The sequence below is a fragment of the Sinohyriopsis cumingii genome, unplaced genomic scaffold, assembly GCF_028554795.1.
Source record: "Sinohyriopsis cumingii isolate HCF-2022 unplaced genomic scaffold, ASM2855479v2 utg000229l, whole genome shotgun sequence".
In the NCBI taxonomy this organism is placed as follows: domain Eukaryota; kingdom Metazoa; phylum Mollusca; class Bivalvia; order Unionida; family Unionidae; genus Sinohyriopsis; species Sinohyriopsis cumingii.
This window is the reverse complement of record NW_028315879.1, coordinates 4292021-4316131: the sequence shown is the minus strand read 5'-3', so window position 1 is coordinate 4316131 and position 24111 is coordinate 4292021. Positions and strand designations below refer to the sequence as shown.

The 24111-nt window shown below is 36.3% G+C and overlaps 1 protein-coding gene across 1 annotated transcript in view; it reads left to right on the top strand.

The window, feature by feature from the left end:
* LOC149774465 (cadherin-23-like) overlaps positions 1–18001 on the top strand; it is a 106218-nt gene extending 88217 nt beyond the window's left edge. The window contains exons 12-19 of the mRNA XM_089945123.1: positions 96–284; positions 906–1096; positions 4564–4810; positions 6020–6509; positions 9446–9510; positions 11083–11175; positions 13008–13044; positions 16757–18001. Of these exons, the coding sequence (XP_089801249.1) occupies positions 96–284; positions 906–1096; positions 4564–4810; positions 6020–6509; positions 9446–9510; positions 11083–11175; positions 13008–13044; positions 16757–16775 (1331 nt within the window). The 3' untranslated portion in view covers positions 16776–18001. The remainder of the gene's footprint in view (positions 1–95; positions 285–905; positions 1097–4563; positions 4811–6019; positions 6510–9445; positions 9511–11082; positions 11176–13007; positions 13045–16756) is intronic.
* The last annotated feature ends 6110 nt before the right edge of the window (positions 18002–24111 follow it).

Here is a 24111-nt window from a genome sequence, read left to right as displayed (position 1 = left end):
TATTCGTGAAATAATAAAAAAGCACCAACAACAATTAAGAAACAACCACTGTTGCGAATGATTAATATAGACACTCCTTCCTTTTTATTGTTCAGATATAAATGGAGCGGTGAGCATTAACAATCTTCCACTGGGCTCGGCTTTGCCCGTATTTGAAAATACAGCTTTGTCAACCTCCGTATACCAAGTGAGTGTGACTGATTCGAATGTTGGTGATACCCACACATACACTATGACGTCATCTCCGGGATCGGGAATGAACTACTTTTCCATTAATGGATCAAGTATGTTATTGCCCCATGTGTGTTTGGTAGAGGATATGGTCAAAAAAAAAAAGAGTCTGAAATATAAAGAACTCTCTTTTAACATCAGAATGAGATGCAGATGCAATCATAAACTGTTCGTGTTCTAGCACTTTGAACGAATATTATTGTTAGAAATGAGACAACGCGAGATTAGGCACGAGTCCTTAAAAATCACTGACACGCTTTTCATATTAGTACTGATAAGGTTCAGGTAACGACAAATGAAAAATCAATTAAGATATTTAAAGAAACACGAAGAATAAATGAAAAATTGAGAAGAAAAGAAAGAGTGCTAGAAATGCTGAAATAAAGAAATATGTTCTAATAAGTTGTAAAATGAAAGTCAGTGTCTGTCCCTCTGTATTTCGATTTATTTCACTGATGACATCTGCGTGTTACGTGTTCATTCAGTTTTGTTTCCTTTCCAATTTTTTCTAACGCACATAACATTATAGCATTATTCCTTGAAGAGACCCGTCTCAGCAATGTCTTTAGAGTGTCTGTAATTTTTAAGTTTAATGCAGAATTAAAAATCCAAATATCGTGTTAAGTTTTACAGTTTTCTTTTACTGGTGTATGTGTCCTTTTTATCTTTTACAGCCGGCCAGATCTCTACATCGGGTACTTTATTAAACTATGAGACACTCGCTACGACGACGTTCGACTTCACCATTACAGTTAGTGATGGCTCTTCTACGGACTCAAAGATTTTATCAATTCAAGTTGTAAACGAGAACGAAAGCCCATCTTTTAATCAGGCTATTTATTCAATATCAGCAAACGAGGCTGCCGTAAGTACAAATTATGGACCATACATGTTTTTTTATATTTTTAAATTATTTTCCTTATCAGCGCCGTTGCCCCTCCCCCCTCCACCGTAACAAGCTCAAAGATGAAAAATTGCATCAAGAGTAAAACCAGTGTCAACAAAATGGTGCATTATACGGCAATTAATTAAAGGAGAGGTAATGAGAATAGTATGTAACTATGCCGGTTCTAGCACAACACATGACACCTTATCATAAAGAGGTTTATTTTTATAAGGTGTACCCCTGTTATGATAACACCCCTTATGTGCTAGAAATGGCACCCCTCTTTTCGGACTACACCTGTTGTCCCTGTGCCGCTGAGTGAACTCCACCCCACAGTGTGTAATAATACCGGTTTTAGCAGGTTATATGTAGGTGAAGTGAAAATAGCGGTTTGGTGCCAACTCAGGCGCCCCTGTACCCCGATTACCGCCGCCCAAGCCCCGCCCCCGATTTCTGATTTGGATTACACGGTGGTGGTGTGAATCAGTTCGTAAAGTTGATCCTTACTGATACGAAAAGTGCTGTGTCCTTAGCATCGGTAATGTGCAACGTTCCCTGGTCGTAAAATTCTTTTTGCTGTTGTGCTGTGAGCAACACTTTCTCAGGCCCACGTCCTATGACTTTGGTGAGAGTCAGATTAACAACGATGTCGATATTGAGAAGGTAAGCGTTAATGAAGGCGTACTCGAGATCCTTTCCGTTTTCAAAGATTATGTGGGTGAAGTACCGTGTCTCCAATATGTTCTCTCTATTCTGAGGATTGTGATAATTTTAACAAATTTTTAAAGTAGGCGCTGCTCATACACGAAGCAGAATGATTCCAAACGAGGTTGGAGTCTTCCTGATTTTGACGATGCCGTGCTCGGATAGTTTTTTTTTTTCGCTGTACTGCTGTGAATAATATTTGCGTGCGAGCGACGCCGATAATTTTAAGCACTGAGTTCTAAGGAGATATCTGTGTTATTGCTAAGACGGTGGATGTGGCCTCGTCAAGTGCCTCGGGATTCTGCAGTATGATGTCGGTGATGTAGCAATTTTCCGGCATTTCTTCTTTTTTTCAGCATCATTAAAATAGCAGTAATAGAGTCGCACCAACAGCTGAATGAATTTATTTTGAAATACCGCGTAAAACAGAAGTCATCCGAATGGTATGAGCTCGTGACGATGATCATAGGTGGGTCTGAAGTAGCTACCGTGCTAGGTTGTTGTCCCTTTGGCGACAACGATTCGATCGTGGATAAAAAAAAAATATCTCCCAAAATTGTTCTGTGACATTGCCCTGCTTGTGTGGGTCTTTATTTGGATCTGTGCTGAGAAAGTACATAGTCACATAATTGGGTGGTAGCGTTGTTGTTTATAATATTTGCATCGAAGACATCCCCGGTTTTCGATGCTCTCTTGATGGTTACATTGTGGTGAAATATAAACTTTTATTACTAGAACAAAAATGTCCTTTTGTGCGGCTCGCATGAACAATGCCCGAACATTACTATTCTCAAGGACTAATACGACAGAATGGTTGAATGACTTACGAGCCCCCAAGTCAGTAATGCCGACCGTCTAAGTACACGAACAACTCAAGGTAAATATAATTAATAAAACTATTCAAGTACTTTCTGGATATAAATCTTCCAGTTCCACTTCATTCATAAATTAATACATTTGTTAGCCTCTTAACAAATGTTTTTTCTTTATTTCATCAATGAAAGCTAACGTCATAAAGTAAGAGAATATCATTTCATTGAGTAGTCCTTTGTACTCGTCTGCATTCTTTTCTCTCTTCTTCTATTCTCCCTTCTTCTTCCCTCCTGAACTCTTCCTGTTCCGCTTCTTGTGCTATTTCTCCTTCCTCCTGCACCCTTCCTGTGCTACTTCTTGTACTCTTTCCTTCTGAGCCATTCTGTACCAATTCTTGTACCTTCTCATTCCCTCTCTTGGAAGTCAGTGCCGTCTTTTACGTACACACTGGGAGCTTCCTGTAGAACATATAAGGAACGTAAATCCTGTTCTCCTAATACTAATCTTCGTTATCTACCACTCTCTCACGGGGTTCTCATCAGACAAATGGTGAAAACTTTACCAGGCCCTTTTCACACACTAACGTCTACTTATTTCATACTCGTCTTGTCTTACATTCCGTAACGCACGCACACACCGTCTAAATGTTTTCTTCTGACGCAGCAATCTACCGTTGCTGCGGTAATCGTTCACATTGCATGTGTCCTACGAATCATACACATACATACGTAAATACATTTGCATGCAAATCTACTCTGTCTACTTCACTTCACGCTTAGTTTGCATACTGATAAATACAAATCCACACATTCTAATTTAATTTTCAAATTGATTCAACTGTAAACGATGATGTAATAGTCTCCAATAACTATACTATATACGTTCCATGTCCTAATAATTAGCTATACGATATAATTAACAATCTACTAAATTCCTATTTTCGCAAATCAACACAGCGGTGCTTGGGCACAGATCTTCTCACTTGTAACTGTTAGCGCAGAAATATGTCCTTCTTAGCGACACAAAGAGCTTAAATCCGTTGAAGTGACTAGCAGACTCAGCCATCTAATTACTAAATAAACACATAGCCGGTCATTTGCTGTTTGTCTCGCAAAAGCCTTTAGCCGACTGTCATAGATCTACGTAACCATTTAGCCAGCAAAGATGTTAAACTCACGGCCGTAAAGATGGAAAAATGATGATTATATTTCCTCACACTCAGACAGTTTTGTGAGTATGGGAACATGTGCAAATCATAAAATTTTTAAGTTTGAGCTTTAAATATTGTTTCGACCAATCAAAAATAACCTTACGTTTGACAGAGCATTTCTGAATGGTTGATAGTGAAAACTTAGCCCTGGACATAAGATCAATGTTTTATGATTTCTAGGTTGTATCCCTTTCCTTGTCAACCAGTACTATATCTAAGCTATTGTTCTGTATTACTTGGTCACATGACCGGATTTAGGCATAAGCTAAACACGCTTACAGCTTATGACCTCACGTTTTGAAGGGGCCTCTCAATATTTCAGAATTTTGTTCACATCCTTTTTTTCGGTTAACACTTACCAAATAGGGTCCCTACAGCTTACCATAGCTTAGGACCTTACCGTGTCTAAATCCGACCCTGTTTGGTCAGTTTAGATGTTAAAATCCCAGAGCCCCGCATGTCTTTTGATCTTTTGATATCAGCCTTGAATGGCCTTTCTGTATTAACTAGGAAACCTCCTGTTGACTCGTTATGCCTACAGTTTCTAATTCTATTATAAACCAGAGGTTTTGGTCTTTGTGGTCCTCCTTGGCTGCTATCCTGTTTTATGCGGTCTCAGTACTTTTACGTTTACAGATTTAAGACAAATGACATTGCTTTGAATCTGCCTCTTTTGATAGCGACATTCCCAAAAGTATTATTATTATTATTATTACAGAGTGGGACAATTTTACCTGATCCTGGATATGGCGTTACGGACCCCGATGCAGGGGACACTAAATCATTCAGTAATGATTGTGGTACGAATACTGGTCTGTTCAGTATGTCGTCTGCTACAGGACGTTTGACCTTGGCGTCTGATTACGATTATGACCTTGGGACTCTGCCGACAACGGTTACATGTACAGTCAAGGTGACCGACAGCGGCGGATTAACAGCAACTGCAACTTTGTCGATTACTTTAAGTAAGTCACAAAGACGATCATTATGTGTCTTCATGAAAAATGTCATTATTAATTTCTTTTGATGCTGGAAGAAGACAAAATAAAATATTTTTATCACCTGACTTTTAGCAATCTGTCCGTCCTTCCGTCTGTAACTCCATCTCAACCTTAACTGCTGTCAAATCTGTAATTTAGGTATATTGTTTGGACCCCTTCCTGAATTACCATTGAAATTGGGATAGGGGGTAACTATGAGACAGCAAAAAGGCACCCATTAATACAGTGGCATTTTTTAACTTGTTTTCACCATACCTTATATATGCAGTTACAGCAAGAGATAGCACACTATATGATACGTATTCTGGGCTAAGTCCATTAAGTCAAGGTAATGGTGGTGGTGGTGGGACTTTTTGGGAGGCAAATCGAGGTCGGAAAACAGGGAGCGGGGTTAGTACAGTACAAACCGTGTGGATTTTGCATTACGACTAGTTATAAAATATCCGCGATACATATACTCTTGCGATCTTTTTGTATAGTGTTTTGTTGTTACTTTGTATGTTTTTAATTGTAATCATCGAGATCAGAAAAGGCTGCTCATCAAGTTTAGTATTTTACCCAACAATTTTAAAAATCATCCGTACTATAACGCACAGAAGCAGGACACTTTACGTTTAAAAAATATCAGTTTTAAATACGCGTGACCGTGAGGTGACCTTCCATTTCAACGACGTAAAACAAAACAACCTCGATCGATGGCACTTACCAGCCAGAAGGAATCATTTATCCGTCAACACATAATCGTGCCATCAATAGTTCAGATTCGCAGCACGGTTACATATTAGACGTCTGAATAATGTTCTAAAATTATGTCCTAAAAAGCAATTTTTGTCAGACTTTTGCATTAATTCAAAGATTAGCGAGTGATATGGAATTCCTAGAAGCCTTTAAACATCGCTGAAAACGTGATGAGAAGGACTGAATTTTCAATAACATGCTATATTATGGCCACTTATGACAGATGCAACAACGTTTTCGTCATGAATATGAAGATTAAGATAGCATATTTTGAATCATACAAACTGACAGCACTTTTACCTGGCCTGATGTTTGTAAAATACCTTTCTTAACGGTCTTTACCAAAGTGTGCCATGGTAATCTCTACCTCATGATTCCCTGCAAATGGTTGCTGTAGCTTCCTTTCTTTAATCTGAAAATTGTTTTCCTTTTTAGACAACATAAATGATAACACACCTATCTTCGTTCCAAGTTCCTACACCTTCTTCGCGTCATACGACGCAATAATCAGCACGTCCATCGGCAGTGTGACGGCCACTGACAATGACCTTGGAACCTATGGGACCGTTTCTTATAGCCTTGATCAGTCGTCACTTGCGTCGGCGTACTTCGGTATTGATGGTACAACTGGGAAGCTGTATGTGAGCTCTTCTGTTAATCCGATTGGAATTGGAAACTCGGTGTTATTCAAAGCAATAGCAACCGACGGCGGAGGGTTGACGTCAACAGCAACGGTAATCGTAAAAATCGCACAAACCACAACAGTTGCCACTACCACAACGACAGATCGTTATCGAACTTTCTTTGAAGATGGGCGTAATATTGCGTGGATTGTGCTGTGTGCCCTGGTTTTGCTTATTATCGTCATTGTTATGCTCTGGCTTGCTTGTCAGATTAACAGAGAGGGGTGTCCCAAATTTAAAAGGTATAATCTCTGTCTTTCTGTCTGTCAGTGCTATATTTATATTACTAGTTTATTACATACCGGTATTGGCACAGTATATAGTTCTTGCTGAATCAAACATGATTTCCACTTTTTTGTGTTTTTGTGTGTGTGCTTTTGTGGCTTTTGTTGCTTCATCATTTGTTTTGAATTAAGCCAAAGTCAGAAAATGTATCAATTCAGTACATAATAAGTATATATATATATATATATATATATATATATATATATATATATATATATATATATATATATATATATATATCACCCATGCGACAGAGAAATCTAGCTGTTTTGCTAACCTTTATTTTCTTATGTCAGTCTAGTCATCTCAGACCAGCCGTCTCAGTCAAAGTGTCCACGCGCTCAGAATTACTTATAAAAAAGAAACCCTTGTTGTCTTCTGTTGTGCTTGACGTAGTTGTACTAACATCAAGCAAAAACAACAACAGCAACAAATATATAACCAAACCATAGTAACTTATGGTAAATCCATCTTTGAGAACACACCATAAAAACATTCGAAAGAGACAAAAAGACACAAACGCATACGATGTCGAGCTTTCTGGTATTATGCCAGTTCGTTCCACACAGCATGGTCAATTTTATCCTATATGCAGGCCTAGCTGAATACATTTTCAGTTCAGCGTCATTAAATGTAGCTAAAGCTACATAACTAGTTTTAAATACTTCCTACGAAACAAATCATATACTGTTAGATACATTTAATGACGCTGACCTGAAAAATGGCTGTGCTACAAATAGGATAAAATTCTGAATGCTGTGTGAAATGAACTATGACAGAAAACACTGATCCATGCACACAGACTATAGACCTATACACTTCATAGCCTCCCAGCTCTCTTAAACCACGGAAAACTTAGTAACAGCCAGAAAAGTGTTATATAAAACATGCTTTATTCTAATTTTGTTAAGCATCTCCATTGTGCCCCGGTTGAATCAAAAATATACCTACACTATTTAATGATAAATAATGCACTTACCAGCCAGAAGGAATTATTTATCCGTCAACACTTTAATCCATGAGAAAATTTCACTGTAGCACTTGCCATATTTCCAGGACAGAAAAATAAATTTTCAAAGAATCCGTGAACTTGAAAGTGTAGCAAGATGTTACTCTTCGTTACATCTTGTACTAAGTAGCACTACAGTACAGCTCTCGTTAATATATTGATATTCATGCGCCGCATGTAAACATTGGACGTGAACACTAATGAAGAATTATTTTTACTTTAAAGGAAAATATTGAGTCAGAAAAATAAACTACGTTGGGGTTTGGACCGAGACAAGGAAATCCCAGTCGCGGAGTTATATTATATGTCTCACCAAGACTGGGCAAGCATCGTGGGGAGACAAATAAAATAACCCCTTGACTGTGATTTCCTTGTCTTGGTCCCAACCGAAACATAGATTTTATATATATATATATATATATATATATATATATATATATATATATATATATATATATATATATATATATATATATATGCTGTAATCTGTGCCATAACGTCGAACAATGTACTTTTATTTGCAAAATGTCCATGTCGAAAATCCATCTTCTACGCCACGTACAGACGATTACTCTCATCTAGTTTCATGTTATACAATTTATTATATAGTGTCATATTAAACAATTTTTCACTTTAAGATAGATCCAAATTTTTATGTTGAAGAGTATTTATCAAAACTTTGGCTCTGTACATTTTTACGAGATCTGAATCTGGCGGTTGTATAAACGTTTCATCATAATTGAAAGTTTTATAGAAAATAAGAGAAAGCGCAATTTTCAATAAAGGGTAACACAGGGTTAGTGTAGTCTTATGTTTCACGTTTAAGCTGGAATAAACAGTAACACAAGAAAGAGTGAAAACAACAAGCTTTTAAAAATATAATAATTTATTTCCCTATAAATTTTTTGGGTAAAAATGATTAAAATATGAACTTGCGGTCTTAGGAATCAAATCCAAGAATAATCAACGAATAAAATTTTAGAAGTCCTAATAACAAAATGTTCTAATGATTTCAAGTTCGAGTCCCGACAAAGAATCCAAGATGGAAGACGAAGACATATTCTGTAACCTGTAGTGTTGAAGTGTACAGTTCCGTGTAGAAACAAGAAGTATCACTCCGGTGTTGGAAATCCGAATGATTTTTATATTTATAAAAGCTGTCTTTGTTCAAGAATTTCATATGAGCACACGTATTTTCCAGGAAAATAAAGTATTAATCCTTTTGAATCCAAGTTTTTTAAATAACTCCAAACAGCAGAACATACATCTTCCAGTGTAAAGAAAAAGCCCAATTCTCATTATTTCTCCAAAACAAAAGTTATATCGTATTCTAAAACACAAAAGGGTGATCACGTGATCATGTTCAGGAACTTCGTCAAAATTATTTACTTGTTAAAAATCACGTACACCCAGTGTGACCCTGACGAAAACCAATCATTTTACTCGAAGAAATAAAAGAAGTGTTTACATCTTAAATCACGTAGTCCCATCATGACCTTGACAAGAACCAATCATTTTAAAATAAAAGTAGAACTTATTTACGTGGTTCGCATCTAATTTTGACTCAAGGTCAGGATCTAGGTCAACACCTGGTGTTTACTAAATTTAACAGTCACGGTCAAACTATTTTCTGGAGAAAGTATCATCTGTAGTGAATAAATTTATATTACAAAAGCATGTAATGAAAAATAAAAAATAAAATAAAACCGACAAACAGTAATTAAGTTGAAATAAATATATATTAAATCAGATACAATTAAATCAAATACACAGAGCAGTAGACTTAAACAGTTCATTTAATAAACTATAAATAAGTAGAGAGATAACCTAAATGGTAGATAGTTGTACGTACCAGATATACAAAATGTTTGTTTTCCATTGTAGCTGCCAGAAGGGAGAGAAAGTTGTAAAACGTAAAATCATCCAAAGAAGACCACCGAGCCCGCCACGTAAGGCCTAATTAATCATCTCTCGCAATAGACTACGTAGGATTTTACAATCACTGAAACAATTAGAATTAATTTGAATAATATATTTTTTAAATGGTAATTTATTGTCATTAAGCAACTGTAAATGTTAAAAAGTTTATCTTCATTTATTTATAGTGTGTGTGTATGTGTGTGATTGAGATTTTTAACATAGCTTTAACAATTGTTCATTCATATTGGTACGATGCCGGCAGTGTGGCAATTTATAATGATGTTTTGCACTGGGGCATAATGCCGTAGACATGTATCATTACGTCGCACCCAGACACATTATCCTGAACAGTCTTAACACTAACCTCTTAATGTTGAGCACCAAGCGAGTCAGCTACTCATACCATATTTAAAACTCTTTGGTATGATTCTGCGTGGGTTCGGACCCGCGACCTCCTGCATCCTAGGCGGACGCTCTAACAACTTAGGCCACTGGAGCGGTCTTTCTATGTATAGAAAGGTAACAGATAATCATGACAAAGATTGTTAAAAGAACTCTTGAACAGACGTGTATAGTGAAAGCTTCCACTGTTGTTTTGTTAAAAATACTGTCTGATTTCATGGCCATTTTTAGTATTACTTGTCTCTATTCATGGAACTGATTAGGAAAACTAATAACCTCAAATAATCATGAAAGAGAGAGTCAAGCTGCTGCTAAACATAGGCATAATGCATATCAAAACACCTGTAGAAACGATTACCTGTGAAACGTAAATGTTTTGAGGATAATCTAAAATTCGCCATCCTTAAAGTTGATTACAAATGGATAATTTTTCACCCCTCTCAACATTCGACTTTTTTAATATGATTTTGTTTGATTCAGAGAGATTGTCGTTTTTATTTATTGTTATTTTTACAGTGTTGTGTTTTGTTTTTGTTTTTTGTTTTCCACTCCCTTACATATGGAAAAATGGTTGCCACATCTGTCAATAATATTGGTAGACGTCCTTTAAATTAATTTGATTTCTGATAAATTTAGCAAAGAAACCGAATGTTTTATTCCAATAATGACAAAAAACAAAGAACGCACCCTGTTTTGTGAATTATGTATTAGAATCAACACTCAGTTCGTTAAAAGAAGTTTTCTTCATATTATCATTGCTGATAAATAAATATAGATTTATTTTTGTATATTGATTAACTTTTGCCTTTGATTTCCATATTAAAACTAAATCATGAATATAAAAACAAAGAAGCATTTATCACACGGATTAAATATAATCAAAATAATATAATTCTGTGATGAATAGGAAATTCTGATTACTCAGTAAAACGGCTTAGAATCGTTTAATTTATGGAAATTGTAGAATTAAGGAGAACTATATTCTGACAAGAACAACAGTTTATGTGCAAAAAACTACTAATGACAGATGGCTTTAATTTCATAATACAACTAAGTCGTACTAATACCAATGAACTAAAGAAATTCAGGATGGTCTCAGACATCAATGTGTACAAGATAAAATCTCTGGTTCGTATAATTAAACAAAATAAGTACTAGAAAAGAGTGGGAAAAGCTTTTTTTTTCATTTCTTTAAACAGCAAAAGAACCTCGGAAAATGCCTACAATTTTACCAACCCCCCAATCACCACCACCGCCGCCACCACCACCGAAACAGCTTCCTTCTTACGAAGGTAAGGATGCCTTAGTCTTTTATAAAAGTCTTTCGGAGATCTTTATACCTCATGCAATTTTGACTTATTTTTTATCGTTGTCACTTTTTATAGTTTTGCCAAAACAAAGTTACAGCTTCGTTATGCTTCAATAGACTGTACGTAGAAAGACATTCGATAGGGAAAGGTAATGGAATCATTGTATTGTGAATACTTGCTGTTAGCGTCACTTTTCGCGGTTCTGCAAAATGTCTAAAACAATATTATCATTGGACATTAACCTTATTTTCTTGGACATATATCTTATAGAAAAAAAGGGGGGGGGGAATCATAATTTCGGATTATAAGTTCATGGTTAGTAGCAGTGACAAAATCCGCGAAAATGCGAAACGTGCTGCCCCCGCCTCCTTGCATAAGTGAATTCCAAAGTTCATAATTTGTACCAAGCTATTATGGTTACAATAAAAATCAAAGCAAATATGAATTTATAATGTAAGTAAAACTCTCTCTTCACTATTGCATGTCTATGAAGATGTAATGAAAATCTCTCTCTCTCTCTCTCTCTCTCTCTCTCTCTCTCTCTCTCTATATATATATATATATATATATATATATATATATATATATATATATATATATATATATATATATATCGCTCGTATTTCTTTGAAAATAAACTATAACATTGACTCTCAGTCTCATTTAATCTTGCACGTTTATGAAAATATACCGCATTTATAACTCTCTTCTTTCTTGTATGTCTACTACAATTTACTGCTGTCTAACTCTCTCCTCACTCTTTTACATCTATGAAAATGTACTGCATGTGTAACACTCTTTTCACTCTTGTATCTGTGAAACTTCACTGCAGATAAAACCCTCTTAACTCTTGCATGTCCATGAAAATGTGCTGCAATTACAAATCTCTCTCGGGGCCCGGAGTGGCCGAGTGGTCTACGGCGCTCTCCGTTACGGATCACTGCCATCTCACCTCTGTATGCGTGGGTTCGAGTCTCGGATTCAGCGAATGTGGGTATGTGAGAAAGCTAGCCAGTTGCATCTCGTCTGTCGGTGGTTCTTTTCGGGGTTTTCCCGGGTTCTTCCTCCACCATTAATACTGGCTGCCATGTATAGCCTATCGTGTGCTGAAACAATCGCGTTAAACCCTACAACAACAACTACAACTCTCTCTTTTTTCACTCTTGCATGTCTGCGAAAATGCGATCCAATTACAACTCTCTCTCTCTCTCTCTCTCTCTCTCTCTCTCTCTCTCTCTTTACTCTTGCATGTCTATGAAAATGTGATGCAATTACAAGTCTCTCTTCACTCTTGTATGCCTTCTGATAAATAGAGTACTATTTTGATTTATCTCTGGTTCTATTTGTAAAAGGTTCGCTTATAAATATAATTATTGTACTATGTACATTGGGCCGTAATGTGTGGATAGTTTACACAAGTGTCTAATTAATCCATGTCAAAAGTAGAATGAACTTTAAAATTAGTCTATTATAATTCACCATATGAGCGTTATATATATATATATATATATATATATATATATATATATATATATATATATATATATATATATATATATATATATATATATATATATATATATATATATATATATATATATATATATATGGATGTATGTATACATCTAAATTGTATAAACTACCACAACTACCACTATTGCGTGTACTTAAATCACGAAAAGAAGAAAAAACAGAAGAACATGATGATGTCATGGTAGTTGTTGTATCAGAAGTTAGTTTAGCCTATGATTGTAATAAAATTTACTTGTGATTATAAGAAACTGAGTAATAATTTGCAATTTTAATTTTTCAAGGTTTCGAATTCTGGCAGGAGAAAGACTTTTCTAAAAAGTAAGTATTTATTAGGTTGGTATAATACACAAAGGCTTGCAAGATTATTATATTAAGCAATGGCTGAGCCAAGTCATGATTTGAACCATTTTATTATTCAGTGTTTACCATTTAAGTTTCTATTTGGAATCAAAACTTTAACGGTGATAAGAACATTTCCATTTTCAAAACTCCATAACAATACTTCTATAACACTGGTCAACAGTGAAATCATTACTGACTTGAAAAGGCCCTAATCTGTAGTATTTTGGTGTGCCGAACACGAATATAACCGTGAAAAATTTGTATTGGCTCTCGTTTTGAAGATATTCATATACCTCATTTTCTATGTTTCACTGTGTAAATTTCTCCAGTAGGACTGCAGCAACATCCGGAATAATGATGTAACATTGCATAATACCATCATGCTCACATCATCCACAGTTGATTGCATCATTTTCTGATGCAATGCAATACTAATGCCATGCGGCTGCTGAAGTAAGTTGACGTCAGCAGTGTACTATACATGTGTAGGCCTATTATACTAATGCCAGGCGGCTGCTGAAGCTGACGTAAGCAGTGTACTATATAAAGCCCAATCAGATAGGTTCAGCATTTAAAATATTTTAGACGTTGTGCGAGACAGTTCAAGCTACTGTTACATAAAACTTATTATTTTATCCATTTACGTACAATAAAGAACAGTAATGCCTCGAAAGTGTGTTAATACCGCGGACAATTTTTGCTATATTTGTGGGGAAGTGACATTTGCCAACCAGAAGAAAAGTATCAATTCTCAAGTGAAGAAGGCATATCATCTTTACTTCGGATGCAAGGTTGGTGACCAAGACAAGCCTTGGGCTCTGCATATATGCTGTGCTACATGTACAACACAGCTTTCACAGTGGTTGAATTGCAAAAGGTCATCAATGCCGTTTGCAGTCCCAATGGTGTGGAGAGAGCCAAGCAACCACCTAAATGACTGTTACTTCTGCTTGGTTCCTCCTCTTTCCGGCGGAATAACGAAGCGAAAGAAGTCGAGAATAGTCTACCCAAACATTCCGTCTGCATTGAGACCAGTTCCACATGGTGAGGGACTTCCTATTCCAGAACCTCCAGCAGAATATTCTCTTGATTCATCTGACGAAGACAAAGGTGAGTCGACCTGTTCTTCTCCTGGTCCATCAGCATGCAGTGATCCAGATTTTCACTGTGGTGCATCATCAACCCCACACAGAATAACACAGGAAGAACTAAATGACCTGATTCGTGATTTGGACTTATCAAAGAACAAGGCAGAATTGCTAGGATCAAGACTCCAACAATGGAATCTTCTAGAAGAAGATGTCACAATTACTGCATATCGAAAGCGCCACCAGCAATTGGAGCCTTTCTTCAGAAAGGAAAGTAATCTGATATTCTGTTCCGATATTGAGGGCCTCATGAATGCTTTAAAAATCGCTCATGACCCACAAGAATGGAGACTATTTGTGGACTCTTCGAAACTGAGTCTCAAGGCTGTGCTTTTGCACAATGGAAACATTCTTCCATCTATTCCAGTAGCGTATGCTGTCCACATGAAAGAGACATACGATAACTTAAGGCAGCTACTGAATTCCATTGAGTATAACAAGTACAGCTGGCACCTCTGTGATGATTTGAAGGTAGTTGCCCTTTTAATGGGACTGCAGCAAGGATATACAAAATACATGTGTTTCTTATGCGAGTGGGATAGCCGAACAAGGGAAATGCACTACATGAGGAAGGAATGGACTCACAGGCAGAATGTAGCCATTGGAGAGAAGAATATCCAACACCCAGCTCTGGTTGAGGCTCAGAAAATCTTGCTACCACCCCTTTACATCAAACTAGGTTTGATGAAGAACTTCGTGAAAGCCATTGACCGGACTTTGCCAGCATTCCGATACCTGCATGAAAAATTCCCTCGACTCAGCGAAGCAAAGATTAAAGAGGGAGTTTTTGTGGGTCCTCAGATTCGAGAGCTTTTCAAAGATGACCGGTTCAACAACTTGCTGGAAGGTGACGCGAAACAAGCATGGAATGCTTTTCGCCTAGTTTCTACAAACTTCCTCGGAAATGTTAGGGCAGAAAACTATAAGGAACTAGTAGAAGACATGTTGATGAAGTATAAGAAACTTGGCTGCAATATGTCTCTAAAGATTCACTTCCTCCATTCCCATTTGGATTTCTTTCCTAGCAACTGTGGTATTGTTAGTGATGAACACGGCGAACGTTTTCATCAAGATATCGCAACAATGGAACAAAGATACCAGGGAAAATGGTCCACTACAATGCTGGCTGACTACTGCTGGACACTCCTCAGAGATGCTCCCGAACAGCTGTACAAGAGACAGGCGAAGAAATCTAAGATGTAGTCAATGACTTGATTTTTTATAGGTAGGCTATTACAGTTGACCTTTTACTATTGGAATGCATTTCATTATGTAAACATTAATTTCTTGCAGATTACAAAAAAACTAGAGCCAATTTTGCAATTTGACTGTCATATTCGTGTTCAGCACATAAAAATTGATAAGAATTGACTAATTTTATTTCAGTAACATGACTTTTGTAAAAATTTGTTGTCCAGTGTAATCAATTCTACCAAGGTATCCTCTTAAGACTGCTCAACATCGTGATCAAAGTCTAGTACAGTATTTATATGTCTCGTCATGTCTAATTTCCAAGCTTATTTATTGCATATTCTTCACGCACCTACCCAATTCTCTCTCTCTCTCTCTCTCTCTCTCTCACACACACACACACACACGCACTGATTCAGAGATCACGAACAAAACAATTTTTTTTATGTACATAGGATAAGTATTCGTGTTCTAAAACATCATGTCTCAGGTTTGGGAAGACACGCCATACAATAATAAACTTTTAACCCCTCATGCGGAGGTCCCCACCCCCATATTATTTTCCGCTCGGATATGACTATCATATGAATCTATTATGCACAATGTTTGGCGAATGTTCACCAAACGGTTTTTAGTGGGGAAAAGAGTTATTGGCAGACGGACGGACAAATAGACGGAGAGTTTCACTAAATTCCTCCCACCCAATCCCCATTTCAGTAATGGAAAGCTTTGGGATAATAAGCAAAAGTGATATGTCGCCACGCTATGCAAAAGGCTTTCTTAAAAGTTTAAATGCAACTTCTAGGGTCCTATATTTTACATTACTAGTTAAATATCGTCTCAAGTTAAGATGGATTTGAGATCAGTATACTCATGAATTAGCCGTTGTCAATCACCATCCAATATCATCCCTAATTCAGGGTTATCATGGACGCCAGCATGCCCCAGTGAAGTATATCAAATTATTTATCAGTAATGTTGCAAAAATACACTACAAACAAACAAACAAAACAACGTTTCTTGTGAATGAAACTGTGTCATTATCATATCATTCAAATAAGGATTTTTTCCATCACTATTGCACACTAATTGGCAATATTATCTTCTAAGAAGTTTTGGGTAAAAATAAACTAATATGGGTCTCACAAGTTAAGCTAATGTAATTTTTGCATCATAATGCATGATTATAATTTATTATAACCAGGATAATAAACTATTCTAATGGCATCTGTCACGCCCTTTTTCTTTACAAAAATTGCTATTTGTGAATATTTATGACGACGTTATTTTGAAGCATGTTTCATTCGGAAAAGTGTAGTGTGTGATCAGTATTACTTTTTATTTTTCAGTCTGATGATGTTCAAATAAAGACTATGTTGTATTTCTGAGGAAACGTGAATGTCAAGAATTCTCTCTCGCTCTAAAAACTTTGTAAGCCTTTTGCAAACTCCGAAAAAGTTGATCTTTGTCATATTTATTAACACTGAGATGAGTAAGTCAGCATTACATGTGAATTAATCTACCTAAAAATAGATGATCCCATGTACCCTATTAGAGTAATTTACGTAAAAAGTAATTGATTCCACATACTTTATTGGAGTACATTACCTAAGCAAAATTACCCCATGTACTTTATTGGAGTAATTTACGTAGACCGTATACGATCCTATATACTCTATCTCATTATTGTACTTAAAAAATAAATGATCCCATTTATTCTATTGGCGTATTTTTACCTAAACATATAAATGATACCATCTGCTCTTTTGGAGTAATTTAGCTACAAAACAAAACGATCTCATGTACTTTATTGGCGTATTTTTTACATGAAATATACATTCCCCTCTACTTTATTGGAGAAATTTAGATGGTTGTGAGTAATGTCTTTCTGGACTGATTCATACAAATAAGAAATATTTGACAAAGTCGAACAAGCACGATATTCTAGGCAAGATTCAGACAAACACGATATATTTGACACAATGAATAAAACAACACGATATATTGGACACGGTTAATACCAACATGATATATTGGACACGATTCAAACAAACACGATATATTGGACAAGATTCATACGAACACGATATATTGGACAAGATTCAGACAAACACGATATATTGGACAAGATTCATACAAACACGATATTCTAGGCAAGATTCAGACAAACACAATATATTGGACAAGATTTATACAACGCTCTATATTGGACAAGATTCATACAAAACGATATATTGTACCTAAGTTTCGCATAATTATATAACATGATAATCTGTACAGAGATGAAAAGCAATATGTATATAGTAACTTGGCAAGTGTGTGTCTAATATTTACAAATTTGGTTTGCAGTATGCTGATTTTCTCAAAATTTAAGATAATATAGATATTCGTGTCCGTTTCGAATTTTCCATTTTGTTTCTTCCTGTAAAAAAAAAAAAAAAAACTTTTTCGGTTAGACTCTTCCACATGATTCACAAACTATTTCGCAATCATATTAGTGGGCTTAAAAGAATAGCAGGCTCTCCATGTATATAGATTTGTCTGCATTGTACACATTTTTCGAATGAGTTGCAAATAAAAGAACTCTTGCTTTTGTTCGGTTTATTTACTTCATATAGCCCACTTAACCGTGACGTGTAAGTGTGTCTTTCTGAAAGTGTTTCAGTCTCCCTTACCGATTTGTGTATGTATGTAATTTGATTTGAGTGTTCCAATCTCCATTACCGGGATATGTATCTGTGCTTTTGTAAGAGGGTGTTCCAGTCTCATTAACTGTAAAATGTGTGTGTGCTTGTGAGAGAATGTTGAATTATACCTTAGCGGGATGTGCATGTGTATATTTGTGAAAGATTGCTTCAATCTCCTTTACCATGATGCGGTTTTTGTGAGAAAGTCTCCCTTACCGTGATGCACATTGTTGTGTTATTGAAATAGTTTTCCAGTTACCGGGATTTATATTTATGTATTTGTGTAAGTAGGTTCTGGTCTTGTTTACCGGCTTTTTTTGTATCTCTCTGTCTCTCTGTCTCTGCCTATGTGTCTGTCTCTCCTTCTATCTAACTATATATATATATATATATATATATATATATATATATATATATATATATATATATATATATATATATATATCGACCGTTCCGGTGGCCTAATGGTTAGAGCGTCCGCCGCGGATGCGAGAGGTCGTGGGTTCGATCCACGGCCGAGTCAGACCAAAGACTTACAAAAATGGTACTAACAGCTGCCTCGCTTGGTCCTTAGCATTAATAGGTTAGTGTTAGGACTGGTCGGCCTGGTGTCAGGATAATGTGGCTCGGTGGGACATCATGCTACATGTCTGCGGCATGATGCCCTAGTGCTAGACATCACTATAAACCGTCACACTGCGATTTGACTGAAAATTGTTAAAGCTACGTTAAAAATCCAAATCTCTCTCTCTCTCTCTCTCTCTCTCTCTCTCTCTCTTGAGGTGTATTGGTCCCATATTCATTGCTTATATCCATCTCAGTGTCAGATTAAGTTTCAGTTTCTCCTCCACTGAAAATATTATGGTTGTCCCCACCCATGTTAATGTAAAAACAAAATGTTAAAATCTAAAAATACTCGAAATAGTCATATATAATTCATTCAGTTTTATATTAAACAATTAATTTGATTGTATTCATGGTGTCCCTGTTGGGCTGGTGCATGTGCTTAGTGTGTTTAATGGTCATTCCGGCATTGATCCTGCATCAAGTTTACTTCTTTCAAAACGCATATTAGAACGCATATATAAAGAATCAGTGTAAGGTGAGTGTGTAAATGCACGCACAGCGGTGGTATATAGGCTGGCTTTTCTTTTCACTGTGATCATATAAAAACAAATATATTGCATAATGTATATGTGGCCTGTCGGATTTGTTATGCTGTCACTATCGTAGGTGTGGGGTAGGGTGATTCCAACTTTTTTTAAAAATTATTATAGAAGTCCCACCCAGGTTAGATTTTGGTTGGAAGTTAAATTAGCGAAAGATAGATGTAAAGATCCAATCCCCAGTCAGCATGCCAACGGTCAAATGATTGAATATACAAAAAGTGAAATTCAACTAATAACAATTTAATGACAATTCAATAATCAAATGATCACAATTTCCCAAGTACTCTCCTTCCGATCGACCCTGTGATAGATAATTGCATCATTTGATTAGTAGTGTGATAGCTTTCCACCTGTCCTTGCATTCTACTTATCTGTATTCTTATATCCTATTCCTCCAATTCCTTCTCCACTTCCTTCCATCATTCTTCAAATTCCTTCACTCCACCAACTACTAGATACTCCTCCTCCTTCTCCACTTTCTCCTCCTTGACTCCTTTATCTCCTCCACTTCAACTCTATACCGACTAGACTTGGTGTCTCCGACTGCTCTGCTAGTCTTATTTCCGTCACCCCTCTTAGTGACTCTGGACCCACTGAACAGGAAGTTCTGTCCCCCAAAAAGCTTCCTGTGAAAACACAAGAACGGTACAATATTTTCCTAAGCCCTCTCACCTCACACTACACCTAGCCTATTATCAGATAACGGCTATTAAATTTCTTCGGTCACGCATTCATTCACATCGAAATACCCATATGTTCTTGTATGGTAAAACAACGTCGTAATAAAAGCACGGTATCAATTACTTCTCATACATACATAAATAAATTGCGTCATATCAGTTCATATTCCTAATCCCATTATACTAAACAATATCACAACAATCAGACGCATTTCTTTACATTACAACTCATAGAAAGGATACAACTATTCAAATATCCATGCTCTGATATATCCATACATGCATATTAACTAGTCTTACACATTTCAACCATTTTTCCCAATTCACGATTTAAGCATGTGTAAATTCTAACATAGCACATGAATAAATGCACTAGTTTACTACGAAGTACAATATTTACGAAGAAACAAAATTAATTATGACCACAAGCTAACAATCTACACAATTCTGTACATAATACTCAATTCATTTTTTAAATACGCATGTAAATTAAACACTATAAAGGCAATTCTACGAACTAAACTATCATATTAAGTATACATACTACACATAATTACAATTACTATGCTGTAATATTCTGCACAAATCGATTAAATAACTTACTGACCATTATGACGCTTTGTCTTTCCTTAGAATATCCTCTCTAAGTTTTCCCTCCAAATTACGAGTGGCTTTCCGGGAGTAATCTTATCTGCTCAGAAACCTTCCCAGGAGAACTAAATTTTCGCTTGCTAGCTAGAAGTTATAATTCGGATAGAAATTATGGTCACACACCCCATCTCAATTCCGATTGGATGCCTGTTTGATTCGATCCAATTAAACTTAATGGACAATGTCCTTCTCGCTGTCTGTTCACGTGGGAACGGATTTAGAACACGCCCCGGTTCCTCGCGGATTCCTCTGATCTTGGTAACACATAGGTGGGAAGTCGCTCGATATATCACCTTTGCCGATTCAAGATGCCGGGTCGTCTCTCTAGTCTCGGTAACCTTGCGTAATAGATTAACTCTAGCCTGCGGCATGTTCAGACATCAAACATGGCGTGTAATAATAATGCCTTAGTTTATACACGTCCTACGAGCTCGGGTTGAACAAACGTGACACCATACAATGTAAATCATTTATACAATGTAAACGTAATCATAGCTATTATAATGGAGTATCAATGTTCAATAAAGGCAATTAATAATGGCCTTTGCAACAACATTACCAAGTGATATTACCTACGATTCCATACGTGATATTGGGCTGTTTATACGTTCCCCAGAACTTATTTTTCTTCTCTGCACATATTTGTATTTTAGTTCACATGCATAAGCATGGGAACTTCAAGAAATTGATCACACGTATATGTTAAAGGTTAGTTCAAGGATCAAAAGGAAAGTCCACGGAGTAAACGGGGCGTGTTCGTATCCGCCCCCACTTTGACAGACAGCGAGAGGGATGTTGTCCGTTAAGTTGGTGGGATCGTTCCACAGCGATATCCTAAATTGAGATAGAGGGCATAATTACAATTCAGACCCGTGTGATACCTGCCGAAATCGTAAGAGTAATTTAGTATTCGCCTGGAAGGATTGAAGATTAATAGGGTTTACTCCGAGAAAGAAGCCACTCGTAATCTGGCGGCAGAATTTAGAGGTAGATTCTAAGGAAAGACACAGCTTCGTAAAGGTCAGTAAGTTAAATGCTCGATTTTTGCAGAATATTACTGCATCATAATTCTAATCACTTGTAGTATGTACAATTAATTACCAGGATCGTTTAGTATGTATAATTACCTTTGAAGCGTTTCATTTACATGAGTATTTGAGAAATGGGCTTGAACATTACGTAGAGAATTATAAGATACAAGGCGGAATTATGTAGATTGTTAGTTTGTGGTCAGAATTAATTTTTTAATTCGCTATTAGGTTACTTCGTAGTAAACGAGTGCGTTTATTAATGTGTTATATTAAAATTTACACATGCTCGAATTGTGAATTAGGAGACATGGTTGAATTATGTAAGATTAGTTAATATGGGCGTATGCGTATATCAGAGCATAGATATTTGAATATTTGCGTACTTTGTATGAGATGTAAGGTACAGAAATGCGTCCAGTTACTATGATATTGATTAGTAACAACAACAGTATCATTCAGAACGAGTTTTTGTTTCTCAGAAGATCCCAGAATTTCAACGTTGATGTTTTACTGACGGGTATCTGCCGGACGCTAACACAATGGTAAAAGTAGACTGGAAAATTTCTCTCGATGAAGCAAAAAAATCTGCGCTGAAGACAATCCTGAACTAATTTCCTAGATGCGACTATGAGATCGCTAGGTGCCGTAAATTCTAAATTGACCAATCGGCGTTTTTGGAATTAAGGTGCGCATTATCTCACAATTAATCTAATCCGGCTGTAGTCTAATTATTTTTTTTTAACTCTTTCAGCGAACGGTTCTGTGGTCGTCATGTATTTCTTCATAAACGTATACGTATTCATGTAACCAACAATATGGTGATTCACCGACAAAAGGTGGTGGTTGACCATGATCACCACACATAACGACTGCAGTAGCCAATCGAGAAATATTTTGAGACACCTTTAGATACCATGCATATCTCATCCCATATAATAATCTTACGGATATATTTTTTACCCATTCGTTCAGGTGTATCACCGCATCATCGAAAGAAACTACGTTAAATATAAGATATTGCACCAGATTGTTTCATCTCTTTGGCAAGTATATGTGTCGGTGTTAGCACTGCCATATCTTCTACCAGAACCACCCGGTGCATTAAGATAAACAGTTTTATATATCGATCTATGATCATTTACCGATGGCGCTAATGATGGTTGTGCCATCTTATTGCTGTACTATATATCAACAGCTTTAACGTCTGTGGATTCAGAATAACAAAGTTTCGTTTCATTTATTACTCGCCAGTGTCCCAGGGCACTAGTGCTCCGGGTGCTTCTTTTATACTTACATCACGTTCATCTTGCAGTACTACATTTTCTTTACTGATATAAAATGAATCTTTGGCGATTCCGACAGCGTCTTTAGGAAATGTATTAATCACAGATAGCAGGTGTATAGAAACATAAGCTAATATTGATGATCTCGAATCACCATCATAATAACATACGATATTACCTAGTTTAGTTCCATCCTGCAAATATGCATCTTTTCGATATATGCAAACGTGACCTTGTTTATTTTATCATTGATTATAAAATCTAGTTCAGCATCGTCGATGATCAGTCGCGTGCTCTTCTTTGTGGTTTAAATGAAATTATTGCTTCGTTTACCGTCAGCGATAATAATATTTCAGCATCGAGAATGTATCGCAGCTGCACAATTGGAGTCCAACCACGTTTATTTTTGCAACACAGTCTAACGGATTTATCCCTGGATCAGGTTTATTAAAATGACGACTAAACCAGACAGGGATTATCACATGGACATGTTTCGAATTTTCAAACGGCTAAATCTCAGTTAAATCAACATCTACCAGTAAAAGTCCATTTGTTGCAACTCTAGTCATTTGATGTGTCGGATGAAAAAATCTTTCAAAATATTTTTGACATTCATCTGTTCCAAGAATTGATCCTGCGAAACATGCAACCATGTCAATCGAGATGACTTCATTATAATCATATTTAATATTGCATAATCCTCCTTGTCCATATCCGATACAACGGCGTTGTATATCTTCATGAAATTCCGCATGTGTTGGTCTCAATAAATTGTTCTTCTGAGCCAAATGAGCTACAATAGACAAAACAGTAAACAACTATTAAGTCATTGTTCTATCACGCAGATGTCATCGGTGTATTTCAATGCGACTTTGGTCATCCACGTATGAAGAGAATCCGCAAGATAAAGACCACTAGACGACAGCACGGATTGATCATATATACCATTTTCCTCATCACTCTCAAATCATAACATGGACACAGTTTCGCGCTTACTGATATCATAAATATACTAAAATATATCACCGTGATAATATCAAACCCGCTTTTCTCTTGGAAATATTGTTACTATCGACGTCCATGCTTGAGCGTTATGGTCAAACATTATTATCGGAGAACCCTTCGATTTATACTTAGCTGTGAATAAAACCTATCCGGTTAATGTTCTTACTTCTATTGGAAATATTAAGTTCATTTCCAATT